Source organism: Sceloporus occidentalis, unplaced genomic scaffold (genome assembly GCF_023333645.1).
Source record: "Sceloporus occidentalis isolate IW3139 unplaced genomic scaffold, rSceOcc1.0.p SCAF_8, whole genome shotgun sequence".
NCBI classification, from domain to species: Eukaryota; Metazoa; Chordata; class Lepidosauria; order Squamata; family Phrynosomatidae; genus Sceloporus; species Sceloporus occidentalis.
This window is the reverse complement of record NW_028316988.1, coordinates 42,042,520-42,058,430: the sequence shown is the minus strand read 5'-3', so window position 1 is coordinate 42,058,430 and position 15,911 is coordinate 42,042,520. Positions and strand designations below refer to the sequence as shown.

General features: G+C 42.5%; 1 protein-coding gene across 3 annotated transcripts in view; it reads right to left on the bottom strand.

Moving 5' to 3' along the window:
* The window catches only part of ATRX (ATRX chromatin remodeler), a 50,410-nt gene extending 34,701 nt beyond the window's left edge, over positions 1–15,709 (bottom strand). The window contains exons 1-7 of one of the 3 annotated variants that reach the window (XM_089536409.1): positions 15,563–15,709; positions 9,303–9,415; positions 7,653–7,708; positions 6,584–6,636; positions 5,485–5,609; positions 2,731–2,850; positions 479–588 (exon numbers count right to left, since the gene is read on the bottom strand). In XM_089536409.1, the coding sequence (XP_089392535.1) occupies positions 479–588; positions 2,731–2,850; positions 5,485–5,609; positions 6,584–6,636; positions 7,653–7,708; positions 9,303–9,415; positions 15,563–15,582 (597 nt within the window). In that variant the 5' untranslated portion in view covers positions 15,583–15,709. The remainder of the gene's footprint in view (positions 1–478; positions 589–2,730; positions 2,851–5,484; positions 5,610–6,583; positions 6,637–7,652; positions 7,709–9,302; positions 9,416–15,562) is intronic. The other 2 variants (XM_089536407.1, XM_089536408.1) reach the window with 2 other exon arrangements.
* Positions 15,710–15,911: the final 202 nt, after the last annotated feature.

The following is a 15,911-nucleotide window of genomic DNA, read 5'->3' as shown; positions in this document are numbered from 1 at the left end:
TGGTGGCAGCTAGAGAGCCTTCTGACTGTTATTCTAGGAGCCAGTATAAGAGCCAGGCTGCAAGAGCTAGGAGCTAGGGATGTTCTAGGAACTCGGGAGTGTGCCCTCTGAGTGCTGAGGGCTAGAGCAGCACTGCTCTCCTAGCCCTGGAGACCAGAATGCCTCCAAGGAGACTTTCTAGGAACACTCTCCCAGGTAACACTATAGCTTCACTTCCGGTTTTGATTTCAGCCGATGAGATGGGAGGTCTGATAGGTTTTTGAGGTATGCGAGCATCTTCAGGGAGCAAACCTGCCCTGTTTTGCAGTAGTTTTCAGCACTTGGGAAAATGTATTTTTTACAGTGGGGGGGTGGTGTTGGTCTGGAAGCTTGGGGGCTTCAGGAGCCATAGTCTGGGATGCCAATGCAGCTTACACTGTGCCCATCCCTGATTTAAATGTAATATGGAGAATTAAGCATACACGAAACACGTACATACCTTACAAATAAGCACTTTTAATGTGGGATGTCTGTAAATTGAATCCTTCTGAAAATGGTTCACCTGCTGACCACAAGCTGTACAGCTCACAATACCATGCAGTCCTTCCTCTACAATATTGAGGGGAAAGTAGTGCAATATGAGTCTCCCCTACCAAACACATATCAAATTCATATAGAACAACATTTTTTCATTTGCGACATAATTTCAAAATGGCGCCACTTCTTAACATTGTCTAACATAGAGGCAGAAATGTGAAATATGAAATTAAAAAGTGGAGAATCCACCCCCTCCCCAAACTTTTTTATTCCCCTTTTCTCTCTCTCTCTCTTACACACAAACACACGCTCTAACTAGTTTTGCATGCAGGGTCAGAACCTGAAAGATCAATAAAAGGAATTCAATCACTACCATATAATCTTCTTGAACCTTTTCAGTATTTCTAAGCACTTGCTTCACACTTCCAAAACAGAGAACTTAACAACTGTACTAGCAGTAGTGCTTCTTCCACAGAGAGCAGTAGTGATACTTTAATGTGTAAATCTTAAAAAACAAACAAACCTCGTACTGATTTCACATATCCAGATTCTTTTGAAAGCTAAGGAAGTTGCAAACCTGGCTCATATTTCAAATGTGGAAAAAGTTCAAGAAGAATAAAGAACTGACATCAAATTCATCACTGTATTTAAAAAATAAAACAAACAAAGCAGCAACAACAACAACACCCAAAGACCTATCCTGCCTCTTAACTGTGACTCCTTCAAAACTCCCACCTTTCTTTCTTTTTGCTGGTTACTTTGCCCCATTTAGTTGATTAAATACAGAAGACTGGAAATTTCAACTGCGGCATTTAAAAAAGTTAAATGCATTTCAAACACATTTGAATTATTCTGAGTTGGTGCTTTCCATTTCAAATATACATTGCTGTATAAAAACACAAAAATGTCTTACAGACCGAGTGATTTAGATATGTATTTTGCAAAATTTACACCCTGAAGCCTGAATATTACGTACTTAAGTGTGTTTAAGTAGAGTGCAGGTTTACCAGCTAGTTCTAGGCACAAAGCCATTTAACTTAAAACAAAGCTATGAGAAGGAAGAGGTCTGAGGCCATACCACCCTGAACACGCCCGATCTCGTCTGATCTCGGAAAATGTCTGTTTCTGATGGCTTGTGCAATCCAATGCAGTCATCTATTGGCAGACAGACAGCATAAGGATGGACAGTAACATTCTCAAGTCCCTAAAGTGGCCTCATATAAATCTCACTTCCCATTTAAGAAAGTTAATTGATGACTTTAATGGGGACTACCGTAGCTAGACCAATCCCTGACTGGACATATAGAGGCTGGAGATGGTATAAAAACCAGTTCCTGATGTGCAGAAGTCAGGCTGTTACACAACCTGAAACAAAGCTAGCTGCTGACACTGTTTCTAGCGGATAACTACCCTTGAAATGATAGTAAGAGAGGGGGAGATAAATTCTTTGTTCAATAAAAACAGGCCTTAACTGAATACACAGAATAGATAAATGTGCGCGCTTATGCGTGTGTGTTTATACTGCAACTACAGATGGAATATGGGTTAGGATGGCCCAGCATTGGGCAAGATGTATAATTCCTCACATGTAACGAAGGAATATGATGTAAGATGTGTAATACCTTACATGAGACGTAAAGTATGACAATGAACACAGATGATAAAAAGCCTTGTTTCTCCCTCAACACAATGTGTATATGTAAAATTGTGTCTGTGTCAATAAAATAGCCTGAAAGAATCTCATTCTCTCACATAAAAGTCCTGAGATTCCAATAATTAAAAGAGGTTAAGAGGAGCACTGATGCTAAATCTGAATGTCTGGACTATACCATTTTGGCAATCAGAAAGCATTTAAAAAGGCCAGAAGCAGCAGTGCTACGGTGGAAAGCCGAGGGGGTTGGTGCTTCTTTTAGGTTCTCCTGGGATGGATTAAACTCTCATCTTTAGCCACTCTACTCAGAGAAGGGATGGTTCCTCTTTTGATAAGAGACAAGGTACAGTACTTACAATGGCCTGTAGATAAGTCAACCCAGGTCATTGGAGTTGATTTTGTGGCTAAAATGTCTAGACTTATACCTGAGTATATGCAGTGCTTCCCCTAATGAACAGGTAACAGAAGAGGCACACTGGGAACCAACAGAAAACACGCATGCGTTGTTATCCAAAATGGAACAGTTGAAACATATCACTGAACTTCATTCATGATGCATTTACCTCCACGCTTCTTTTGACTTTCGGGTTTTATTTTAGCAGTATTTCTGCTCCTAAATTCAGGTCCTTTAAAGTCATCTTTATCTTCATTAAGTACTGGCTCTGGCTGTACAACTACTGTACCTAAGAAGATGACAATTAATTAATTACAGAACCCCAGTTTAAAAATGTAATATTTTATAGTAAGGGAGGCCTAATAGTAAGGCAGTACATGTATGTATGTATGTATGTATGCACACACATACACAAACCAGAACACAGATTTCACACTAATGTTCAATTTTTGTTGTTGTGTGCCTTCCATTTGTTTCTGACTTATGGTGACCCTAAGGCAATCCTTGGCATGATTTGTTTGAGGGAGGAGGTGGTCTTTGGCTTTCTAGTGCTTTCGATTTAAACTATTTTTGGCAAGTGAAGCAGTTATCCAGAAAAACGTGTCGGGACTCTATTCACTCTTTAGGCCACCCTTAATACTGTGTATAAGATATCTAGATGGAAACACAAAGACTGGATTAAAAAAACCTGACAACTTTAACAAAAATTAAATCAAATTGATTTGTTTTTACTGTAAATTTAAAATTTCCGTTTTCATTAGTAACTAGGTTAATTTTAAATAATCCTGATATAAGCATATTACCTCTTCTGTTACTCTCTAACCACAATTAACACTAGATGCCCTGTGATATTGGACAGTACCAGAGAGATTATAGAGGCGTTTCTATGTAAAGGACCAACTTTGATCATCTACAAATGTTTACATTTAACCAACCAACATATACATTCCATTTTCATCCATCAGTAACATTTTCATCCATCAGTAGTATACCCAGTATTTATTAGAGCCTGCTTTCACATATTACGTCTTCTTGGCTAGTTCAGTTTTGGGAAAGAGAGCGAGTGAAGCACGAAGGACCAATACTGAAAGGAAGAAAAAGTAAAGACAAAAATTCTGCCCAGTGTGCAGGCTCCTCTTTCCCCACAATGAAACTCACACACTATTGTGGGCAATGGTCTTAAGAAAAAACCTTTATGGGAAAGGCATTCCTTCTGTGGGAATAAAAAAGGAAGACCCGTAAAACCTGCTCATGGCAATTAAGAGGCAGAAGACCAGGTTGTAAGAATGGTATTACCTGTGCTGTTATTTCAATCTGATGTAGTTCAGTGGTCAGATGTGCACCAAAAATTTAGGACACATGAAATACCATCAGTGGGAATTTTATTTTAAACTGATCTTTTTTTCCTGCTAATTTAAACCACCGCCACTTAAATCAATTCACACTAGCAGCTTAGTCTTACGATGAGGCGTTACAAACCGCCGCTATGTGGCAGTCTGCCGGCGCTGCTCTTTGCTCCGCGAGGGAGTCACAGCATACAAACCGCGCGACTCCCTCGCAGAGCAAAAAAGAAGCTCCAAAATGGAGCTTCTTCCTGCGGCGCCGTTACACCGCTGTGATCGCTGGAATAGCTGTATAGAAATAAAATTTTATTATTATTATTATTATGACATCGCGAGGCGCCCATGGTGCACCCGTGACGTCATAACTGCCGCGACCCGTCTGGACGCTATGCATCCAAGACGTAAACATGGTGGCGGCCATGTGGAATGGCCGCCGCCATTTGTCACGGACTGAGTCCGTGATAGGGAAAGGGGCATCTAGAAGAGACACCCCTTTTTAAAAATGGGACGTCCTGAGGACGTCCGAAATGGCGGTCAATAACCCGCCTTTATTTCATCCCAAATCCTATGGAAGTATCAAAAGCAATGGAAAGGCCATGTTCCTCCCACATTCACAAGCATGGAAGGGCCAAAAACCCATCATGCCACTGCAATGGCAGACCAATTTTAATAAGGCTATTGCCAAACATTATGGGGGAAATGTGGCAGGAACCAGAGACAGAATCCACAGGGTTTCTCCCCTCCAATATGATTTAATGCCCCAAACATTAGTCTCAGCATTAACCTCTGATATCTATTACTATTAACAAAACATCTCTGTGTGTTTATACATATAAACACACACATATATTTTGGTTGTATAAAAATATACCTTATTCACACACACACACAAACATATAACATATCTAATGTATCTAGACACTTCGAAATATCACTCCATTTATACATACACGTTTTTCAAAGATTCAGTTCAGGCAAACTAAACTGAATCTTGAAATCATCCCCCAAGGGAACATAAACCGGCAGAGCAATAAGACACCAGAAGTTTCTATATCAAAAGCATATTTACTCAACTGCTTCACAATTCCTATTTTAGGCATTCTACAGATCAGTGCATTTTCCAAAAAATATACAGATTTCGCATACTGAGCCAGGACCTTTCCCCTCTTCAAAAGGCTTAATTTCCAGAACCATGGAAACCAGAAACCATTTCTGGCAGACCCTGTTAGGTATGTGATGGCATGAGCCAGCATTTTAAAGGTACAGACATTCTCATAAGGCCAGACCATGAGCGGAAGCAACTGGAACCTTTCACTGCTATACAAACCATTTCAGACCTCAACAGGACTAGGGTTTGTTTAAAGTCTAGCTTATGAAAGCACACCAAGATCGAACTCCAGTTTTTCTTCAGCTTTTGAGCTTCTCCTTGTTGATGTGAAACAGAAGCAAAGGAGGGAGTACATGAAACAGAAGCTCACTGTGGATCATTCAGACAGAATAGGAATAGGATTTAAATGCCTACTGATGTCAATTAATGAGTGTGCCCCAACAGCTTCCCATGTAGACTTAAAATCAATTACCTTTAGGCAAACTTTTCATATCAACTTCATTTTCTGAGTTTTCATTAGAACCATCTTGATGCATGGTTTCATCTAAAGTTTGTTCATCATCTGAGCCAACATATTTTGTTACAACTGTGGGTTTCCTGCAAGAGCAGCAAACAGATAAAAAACATTATATTAATATCCCCCCTTCTCCCAAGACTGGGACTCAGGGCGGCTTACAACATTAAAGAAGTACAATTAAAAAGATATAAAAATATTACCCTAAAATAGAATTAAACTACTACAATAATTACTTTCCAGACTAGAACATCCTTGCTGACCTGCCTCCCCCCTTTTTCTCCCACTATCCCCCTCTTTATCTTTATTCTATCCAGACCCACTTGAAACTCTTATTTCATTTAATCGTTATTGTATATTAATGTTTTTAACTTCTTTTCTTGGTTTAATCTCCCTTTAATTACGTTTTTATGACTGGAGGGAGGGATGGGAATCTTGAAATTTTTAATGTATTCTCTTTTAATTGTACTTTTGTTTACTGTTGTAATCCTCTTGGATTCCTAGAGCTTAAGTGGAATATAAATAAATATTATTATTAAAACAAATGACATATTATGCAATATGTCATAAAATTATGACATAAATATGTACAGCATCTTTGTACAAACTTCTTGATTCTTTAGCAAACTGTGTGACTTTGCACATGTCACAATTCCTCTGCTACTAAACCAATACAAAAGAACCTAGTGCAGGTTGCAGCGAGTAAGAAAGCATCCCTTGGCACTACAGAAGCAGGCAACAGAAACATAAGGCTCCAGGAAACTGAACTCTGAATAGTGTAAATGAAATAAAAGCCTGCTTCGCAAATATGGGGTGTGTGTGTGTGATGTGTCGACTAGCTAATAGTATTCAGGACAATCATATCTGATTCATTTTTGAAACCTCTCAGCTAAAGGCTAACCAAATGGTATGAACTATTGTGAAAAGGACAATTTTTTTTCACTATCCTTAATCTTTAGTACAACTTCTTAGCATGACAACAAAGATACTAACTGTCACATTGATCTGACTCACTGAAGCAGGTAATCCAAACAAGAACAAAGCACATCACACTAACCTTTTGGAGCGTGATGATCCTAATGATTTGGATTTTTCAGAAGAATTGCTACCCTAAATGGGAGGAAAATACAAAATCTTAAGTAATCAATAGAGAATCAGAACATCATTGTCCCTACGCAGGTACATCATCTTCTCATGAGGTTCAAGGACAATTTCCCCCAATATTCTGTTAGTGTATTAGCTTATAATTCACTTTTTTGGGATCAGGAGAAGTATAACATCAAATGTATATAACTGTACCTAGTTTGTAGAAGTTATTAACACTAATGATGTGTTATTTGTTGCTTGTTAAATGCAACATGTCATGACATATTCCTGTTACATACATCTCATGATTAACTATCTTTCATAATGCTTTTGGGGGGATTGCTTTGTTTTCAATAATCTCCCCAACCTGAACTGAACATGAATGCCACTCCATGTCATCTGAACCACTGAAAATGAACCTGGGAAACATGCAGCTTCTATGCAAGCTTTAAAAGAGTATTTTGGGAAACTCTCGAGGAACCAAGGTGGCTGAGCCTTACGCTCAGTTTAAAGGCTTAGTGGCACTTCCAGGATGCTTCGCGGAACACTACCAACTTTGGATAAAAGCTACCCAGAAAGAAAAGAAACCCAAGACCAATTTTGGTAGGAGGGTTGATCCCACCATCGGCTTTGAGAGGAGGGAGAAAATGTCTGTATGCTTAAGCAGTCGTCATTATGCCAAAAATACAGTGCTTCCTCTATTAACATTATAGACGTGGGGAAGGAGAGCAACATTACCCATCAGTAGCTGAAATGTTTTGACACTGTATAATAAGGCCAAGCATATTCTAAATATTGATGAAATGGGCATTCTCTTTCTCACACAATAAAACAAAACTAAGTTACTATTCACTTTGTTTATGCTGTGACTCATTTCATTTTTTTCATCACAAGATTATTTGTTCATAATGAATACTTGGGAATTACCAAAGAAACATCTACGTGTTTCACACAAGCTTTATTTTAGATGCAAAATCTGAGCCTCCCTCGGGCAAATAATCTACATTATTCTAAACAGATTTACAAAATTCCAATCTTACCTCCTCTCTGCTGTTTTCCGCTGGAGATGAAATATTCCCAGGCATGGTATTGTTATCTGTAAAAAACCAGAATGTAACAATGGATACTATTCTATGAAATAACAGATTTGGTACTTTTTGAGACAAGGCATGATAGAGATACTTTGATAATATCCCCATATAATCCGCCCCGCACACTCAGGTCGGCAGGGAAGAACTTGCTGGAGGTCCCAACAGCACGTTATGCAACGGGCCTTTTCTACCTCGGCTCCTAGAATATGGAATAATCTCCCAGACGAGCTCCGCTCCACCACATCTTTAGATCTCTTTAAGAAGAACCTTAAGACCTTCTTCTTCTCCCAAGCCTTCCCCCCATGAAATGTCATTTTATGTTTTACCCCCTCTGTCAATGACCTTGCAATGTTATGGATTCCCCCCACTCAGCTGACCCTATTGTTGTTATTGTGATTGTTTTTAAATGCTGCTTTAATTGTTTTATCTTGATGTATTTTTTATCTAAATCTGTACACTGCTTTGATCAAAAGTTGGAAAAGCGGGATAAAAATAAATTATTATTATTATTATTATTATTATTATTAATAAAATAGATAACACATAGTTGACAATCGCTGTTATTACCATTAGCAACAATATTTTCTTATAACAGCCTTATCTATCTATCTATCTATCTATCTATCTATCTATCTACCTACCTACCTACCTACCTACCTATCAATCAATCATTCATTCTCTGGGCGAAAGTCAGCCAGCCCATGTGCACTAAAATGTTCACACTGAACTCATGGAAATGTACTTGGTTGATTCAGAGGAAGGAACCCATGCCCACACAGGCTCTCCACCAAACTAAGTAGACAAGCAATAGTTGGCAGGGAAATTTTGCACTTCAGTAATAATAATAATAATAATAATAATAATATTTATTTGTATACTGCCCTATGGCAAACCAATCCAGGCGGTTAACAGTAAAATATAAAATATAACAATTAAAAACACTTTGTCCCTCCCCCTCTTAAGACAGTATTAAACAACATATTAAAAACACAATATCAAAGCATAAAAACAACAATTAAAAACTAAAACCCCTGACATCCCTCTGTTGATCCTCAACCATCACTAAGATGGGGCCACGGGAGGAATGAGGGAATCAGGGAACCTGGGCCGAGATGGTTAATCTGGAAAGGCCTGCCGGAAGAGATCTGTCTTGACCGCTTTTTTAAAGCTGTCTAATGATGTCAACTGACGGATCTCATCCGGCAGGTCGTTCCAGAGTTTGGGGGCGACAGCAGAGAACGCCCTCTGGGAGGTCGCCGCAAGCCTAGATTTTAGAGGCTGCAGTAAGTTCCTCCCAGAGGAGCGGAGAGCGCGGGGAGGACTGTATGGGAGGAGGCGGTCCCTGAGATAGCTTGGACCCAAGCCAGTACAGCTTGACAAGAACAGATTGCTGGACTGAATGGAGAGGATCTTCATAGAAAGCTATTAATGGATTTCTGTACCGCAACTTTTCTTGTGGCCTAAATACCACCAACAAATACCAGGTGTGGCAAGCAATACTTCAGAGGAAGGCCCTACCTAAACAATTCCACAGTGTGGCATGGCAGAGTTAGCTATTCAGGACCCACAGACCCAAACAATCTTACAATGAAGCCTTACCTGTGTTTTTGCTCATGGATAAGCTTGGAGGAGGATTTGCGTCCTCAGAGTCTTCTGACGAATGAGCCAAGTAGTTGTGAAGCTTCTGCACCAATGTATTCAACTTGCTTTCACTGTTAAAAACAAATGCACCATTTGAATGAATTCTCTCTTTGTGAGTGTTACCTTCAGATCTTGTCTCATGCATCCCTATGGATGTTGTTTAGTTGCAAGTCCCATCACTCCCATCACTGCACTAATGGCTACACTGGCTGGGACTACTGGGAGTTGCAATCCAACAATATCTTGAAGGCCACACATTTCCATGACTGCCACAAGAGCAGTGAAGTTAGCAGCCCAAGATTATTCTCTAGTAGTTAGTGGTGGGGCACTCTGTGCACTTATGTCCTCCAAGGTCTTCACACCCAACTGGGTTTCTCACACTCCTGTGTTGATGCTATCCTTCTTGTGGGCATTCAATATACTAAAATGGCCCTGTCAAATCACAAGCCCAAATACAATCTGCTCAAGCCACACCAACCAGAGGAAGAATTTAAACATCATTAAAGAATGATTCCATCCACAGTAACTTTGGATGGCACACGTCAAACTTTTAAACACATATCCCATGTACATTCAGCATATGGACATACTGTATAAGCCACATTAGTCTACATGCAGTGTCTGCATGGGTCAAGAGCCTGAAAACATAAAGCATTTAAAGCCTGCTGCAAGGAGAGTAACACAGGCAAGGTTTTGTTTGTTTACTGACTTCTGAAAAAGCCCTTTGGGGACACCAGTGAAAGACAAAAGTGCTTGCATTGCTACACTGAGGACACATTTGACTAAGAAACTGAAGTTTCTTAAGAACCTCCTAGGCAGTCTAGATTATGGGAGTTGTAATCCAAACCACCCCTGTTATAAAGCAAGGTGTTGTTGTTGTTGTGTACCTTCAAGTCACTTCTGACCTATGGCAACCTTAAGGCGACCTTATCATGAGGTTTTCTTGTTGGGAGGGGTTACCTTGCCTTCCTCTGAGGCTGAAAGAGTGTGACTTGTCTAAGTGGGCTTCCATGGCTGAATGAAGGTTTGAACCCTGGTCTCCAGAGTCATAGTCCAACATGCAAATCAATACACCATGATGGCTCTCTCCTAAAAGCATGCTATCCACACAATCAAAATATGGATGATGTCCAATATCTTTGTGTTTCCCTACAATTGTCTGTAACAGCAATAGCAAGTACATTATCAGTGAACTGGCACTCTGCTAAATGCCAGATATAGAGACAGACCCAAGGGAACAGCCATCACTTCCAAGCCGTGCTCCTGCCATTACAAAACTAGCAGACTTGTTACCTTGCTGCCTAACCCTCTCAAGCTGTTGAAACCCTAGGGTTAGGGTTAGGGTTTCAGGTCTCTTTCCTCATTGTGTGTGTGCCATCCCCAGGTTAAAAGGAGTTCACACACTCAAGTAAATGCAAGGGTTTGAATATATTCCTAGCTCTGTTATCAGCAGAACTCACAAATGGGGAGAAAGCAGAGTCAGCATGCTGCTTGGTCACACTAAAGCCGCTTCCATGTTCTAAGGCAGCCTTGGGCAAGACATTATCTTTTGGCCTTCATTGTGTTTTTCTAACATTAATACACACTGGGAAAGTCCCAAGAAACAAAATATAAGGCAATAAAGTCAGTTCCCAGGCTCCATTACAACAGCAGTCTTCCTAAGCTTTGTCCAAGTGGAATAAAAACTGAAAATGCCAGCTACAAAGGAGATTATTTCCGTACTCATCTGTCCTAAGCTTCAGAATGCTTTTATCCATTCAAAATGAACTTGTGCACATTGAATCTCTCTCCATTTCAGCTCGCATTCTGCTTTACTCTCTTTTCAGAGGACCACACCTATCTTCTGCCTTTGCCTCCCAAAGCATCCCTGCTTCCCATGGCTAGCTTTATAGTCCCCTGTTCTTTTCCATTTGTTGCCTTGGACTGCAGGAACTTAGCTAATGGCAGGAAAAGATCTGTTCACCTGTCCCAATCATTACCAAAAGCTTCAACACCAACATAAAAACCCTTAACACAGACACTTGCTGTTCATGAGCCCTGTTCAGGCATTCAGAAAGCATGCTGAATCAACACAAAATGGGGCCATACTTGTACCTTGGCTCAAAGGGGGGGGGTGGGTGAGGAAAACTGAAGTGAAAACAGTGTCTTGGAAGAAAACTGAACATTCAGACATGTAGACGCAGTAGTAATAATAAGTGTCTGTGGCAGCCGTAACTCAACAAGACATCCTACGGGATGCTTCAAAATTTGACAAGAGTATGCTTGGTCGCAGCCCAAGTTGCAGGGCTGATTCAAACCAGGGGCCTCCTAGAACCTATACACATACATACATACATACACACACATACGCCACAGCCAGGCTGGTCAAGCTCTTATTATGCCCACGGAGGCTACCAGTAGGTCTGTCATCCAAGGACCCATCTGGATAAATACAGAGAGGCTGACCACCAGAAGAATGTGTGACAGGTGACAAATCCACACAGCAGCTGAGATCTGCCCCAGCTGATAGACTCTCTGGATCAATGAAATCTCCTGCCTTCAAGGTATTTTACAATAAAGTAAAATATTTCACCCAGGTAATGGTCCTTTAAGTAGAAAACTTGAACTACTTTTGTCTTGCTTTACATCACTTGCTGTACCACTGGTTCTTCACCTCTCCTGTGTTCAAAGGGCTGGTTCTCCAGAGACCACCCTAGAAGCAAAATTAGTGGACCAGCACCCAGACGCACCTCACAACAGGCACACAACCTACTCTTTCCAACCCATTTGTGACCCCAAAAGTGTGTATGGCGCTCTTTCCTTTCCCTCTTGTGCTTTACACCAAGTCCAGCTGATAAGGTTCAAGAACATGGCTCATAATTATGAAAGGCAAATTGGAGATTGAAAGGGTCTATCATTCATTTGTTCTCTCTTTGGATCAACGTGTTCCACGATACTCAGCCAAAGCAGAAATGCAACAAATGCAACAAATGACAAACAATTTCCCTCAAGCTCCCAAAAATATGCCCTCAGGAGTGGAATGAAGACCAACTTCCTAATGCAGAGCAAGCGGGATAACTTTCAGGTGGTTAAAGCAATAGGTACATAATCCAAATCTCTAAAGTCTGGGTGAAGGATTGAAAACTTCTGACTGAACAAGCAAACTGCTTGTTTCCTTTTAAAGGTTAGAAATAAGCCTGCAACCAAATGTAGACAAAATGAAGCTGCTCTAAACTGATAACCCACACTTTTTTCCAAGAAGGCCAATGCACAAAGAATCACAACTGTTCATCCTTATTGCCATTAATCTGTCTACTGACTTGGGGTATTGGTTTTTAATGGATTTAAGTTCTAATTTGGAAAAAATACACCTTTATATTGCTGTATTTTAAGAGAGCCAGAGTGGTGCAGTGGTCTGAGTGCTGGGTTGCAACTCCGGAGGCCAGGGTTCAAATGCCCACTCTGCCATGGAAAGCACTGGATGGCCTTGGGCAAGTTAATATTATTATTATTATTTAAGTATTATTTAAGTTACCTTCTCTCAGCCTCAGGAAGAGGCAAAGGCAAACCCCTTTGGAACAAACCTTGCCAAGAAAACCTGTGATGCCTTCCCCTTAGGGTCAGAAACAACTCGCAGGCATACAACAACAACAACTTCATCCCACTTTGTCCTTTACCTTTAGTGTAGATTTCAATGGCTTCCCACATCACATTATCTCCACCTTATGGAATACGTCCAGCTGAGAACAACTAACTGAAGGCCACCTGAGGAGTTTTATGGCCAAGCAATGGTTTGAACCCAGGTCTCCCAGAAAAACACCAACATTCAACTGACACACCATCCTAGATCATACATGCAAACATAGTATTGTAAGCAGACTTGGCTTATGGGTCGCTGGCCAAGTTCGCTTTAGGTTTCTGCAATCTATCACTCCATTCCATTGCAAGTGTATTGTGCATATCATTGCATTACTGACAAACCAAATGCACACTAATACCGATGTTAGTATTTATTCCATTCTCAATAGGCTTGCATAAAATGCACAACTGCGGAATTGCTGCACTATAACAATCGCATTTATTGCAGGTCTGTCTGTTCCCTAAACATGGATGCTGTTTTGTTTTTGTTTTAAAGAGTTTCACACCTTAAATTTTAATAATGTAATGTATTTAATTGTTTGAATTGTTTAACGGTTTTTAAACTTGTATTTTGCATCTTTATAGTGTTTTAACTTGGACTGTTTTAGATTTGTAAGCCGCCTTGAGTCCCTGAACTGAGAGGAAGCTGGGATATAAATAAGCATAATAATAATAATAATTGTAATAATAAGCTTTTTCAGAATGGAAAAACAATTCTTCTGACTTATCTAGAACAGGTTAAGAGCCATGGAAGCAATTTAAGTCAGCAGTTTCCTATTCTATTTTAAGAGGACCTCTCTAGGAAACATTTGTTAAAGTTGTGAACATCCACCGAATGGACAGGCAGGACTTTACTAAGACCGTCCTCCTTAGGCAGGGCTGCAACAAGGCAGACTGCTGAGGAGAGAAGCATTTGGAAAGCAGCAGCAGAGCTCTGAAAATAATCTCCTGAAGGGAGGACTGGCTGCTCATTTATACTAATGAGCGCAAGGGAAGGGAAGGGAGGATGAGTCTCTTGCTAGCTAGCAGAGGATACAGTTTCAGAGGCTGGGATGGAAATTAAGGCCTTGCCCCAAAACCTCACTACGATCAAAACAAGAAAAGTAAGAAAGAAAAGTAAGAGAGAGGTTCTATGGCTGGATGGCAGTCTTTTGGGGTGCTTTGATTGTGAGTTCCTGCATGGCCAAAGGGGGTTGGCCTGGATGGCCCTTCCAACTCTATGATTCTATGAAATGGTGAAGATCTGGGAACCATGAAATCCTATGAAGAGCTGGGTATGTTTAGCCTGGAAAAGAGAAGGTTAAGGGGGTGATATGGTAGCTCTCTAAGTATTTGAAGGGGTGTCACATTGAGGAAGGAGCAAGCTTGTTTCCTGCTGCTCCAGAGAACAGGAGGCAAAGGAGCAATGGATGCAAGCTCCAGGAAAGGAGGTACCAAGAGGAACTTCCTGACAGCAAGAGCTGTTTGACAGAGGAAGACATTGCTTCCTTGGAGAGTGATGGAGTCTCCTTCTTTGGAGGCTGTTTTTAAGCAGAGGTTGGATGGCTACCTTTTGGGGGGTGCTTTGATTGTGTGTTTCTGCATGGCACTAGCAAGCTTGTTTTCTGCTGCTCCAGAGAATAGGACCCAATGGAGCAATGGATGCAAGGATACAGGAAAAGAGACTCCAGCTCAACATTAGGAGGGGCTTCCTGAGAGTAAGGGCTGTTGGACAGAGGAACACACTCCCTCAATGGAGATTGTAGTGGATCTCCTTCCTTGGAGGTCTTCAAGCAGAGGCTGGATGGCCATCTGTCAATGGGGATGCTTTGACTTGGATTTCCTGCATGGCAGAAGAAGGGGGTTGGACTGGATCAGGGCCATTCTTGGGGTCTCTTCCAACTCTATGATTCTATGACCCCAGCTCAACGTTAGGAGGGGCTGTTCGACAGAGGGCGATGCTGCCTCTGAGTCTCCCTCCTTGGAGGCCTTCAAGCAGAGGCTGGATGGCCATCCTGTCAATGGGGGTGCCTTGATTGGGAGTTCCTGCATGGCAGATGGGGGATGGCGCTTCTTGGGGTCTCTCCTGAGTCTCTGAGGATGAAGGGCTGTGCCAAGGAAGCCCTATGCCAGCTGCCATGACCCCTACCTGCCTTAACCCTTCCTGCCACGCTCCCAGGCCTTTGCTCTCTTTGGGAGGAAGGGGGGGCAAGGTGGGCGCAGCAGCAGCAGGTGGAGACCGGAAGTAGTAAGCAGCAGCCACTCCTCCATCCCTCCCTGGTTCCTTCCGGCGGGAACTGTGCCCCGCCCCTTTGCAGAGGCCCCGCCCCCTGCTCGGCCTGAGGGAGGGGCAAAGGGCGCCTGCCCAGTGGGGGCGCTGTGGAGCGAGGCCCCCGCCCGCGAGCATGCGCAGAAGGGAGGCGCGAGGAGGAGGAGGAGGGAGGGGCGGGGAAGGAGAGCGGTTGCCGCCCCGCCCCCTTCGCTTTCTCCTTCTTTTCCTCAGAGAAGGGAAAAGAAAGGATAAAAGCCGATCCCGAACTGAGGAGAAGCCGGGCGCCCCCTTCTCCTTCTTCCTCACCGGCGCCCGTCCCTCCTCTACTCCGCCTCCGCCGCCGCCTTACCTCACGGGCTCCGCGGTCATCTCTCCGCCTTGGCCTCTCCGGCCGGGGAAGTGTAGGCGTTCAGGCGGAGAAAGCCTCCCTCGCCGACAGCGACGCCTCCTCCGCTGCCGCCACCGCCGCCATCTTGTCGGCTGAGAGGAAAAAGAGAGGCCCTCGAGGCGCCGCCCCCTTGCCGCCTTTCCCTCGCCGCCCCATTGGCTCCCGCCCTCAGCAGGCTTTTTTTCCTATTGGTCGGCCCCGTCCGAGGCTGTTGCTAGGGCCGTCGGCGTCATCGAGCCCCGCTCCCCGATTGGACGGCGGGCGGCGCCTGACGTCACGCGCAGCCGGGGCATGACGTCACCGCGGACGC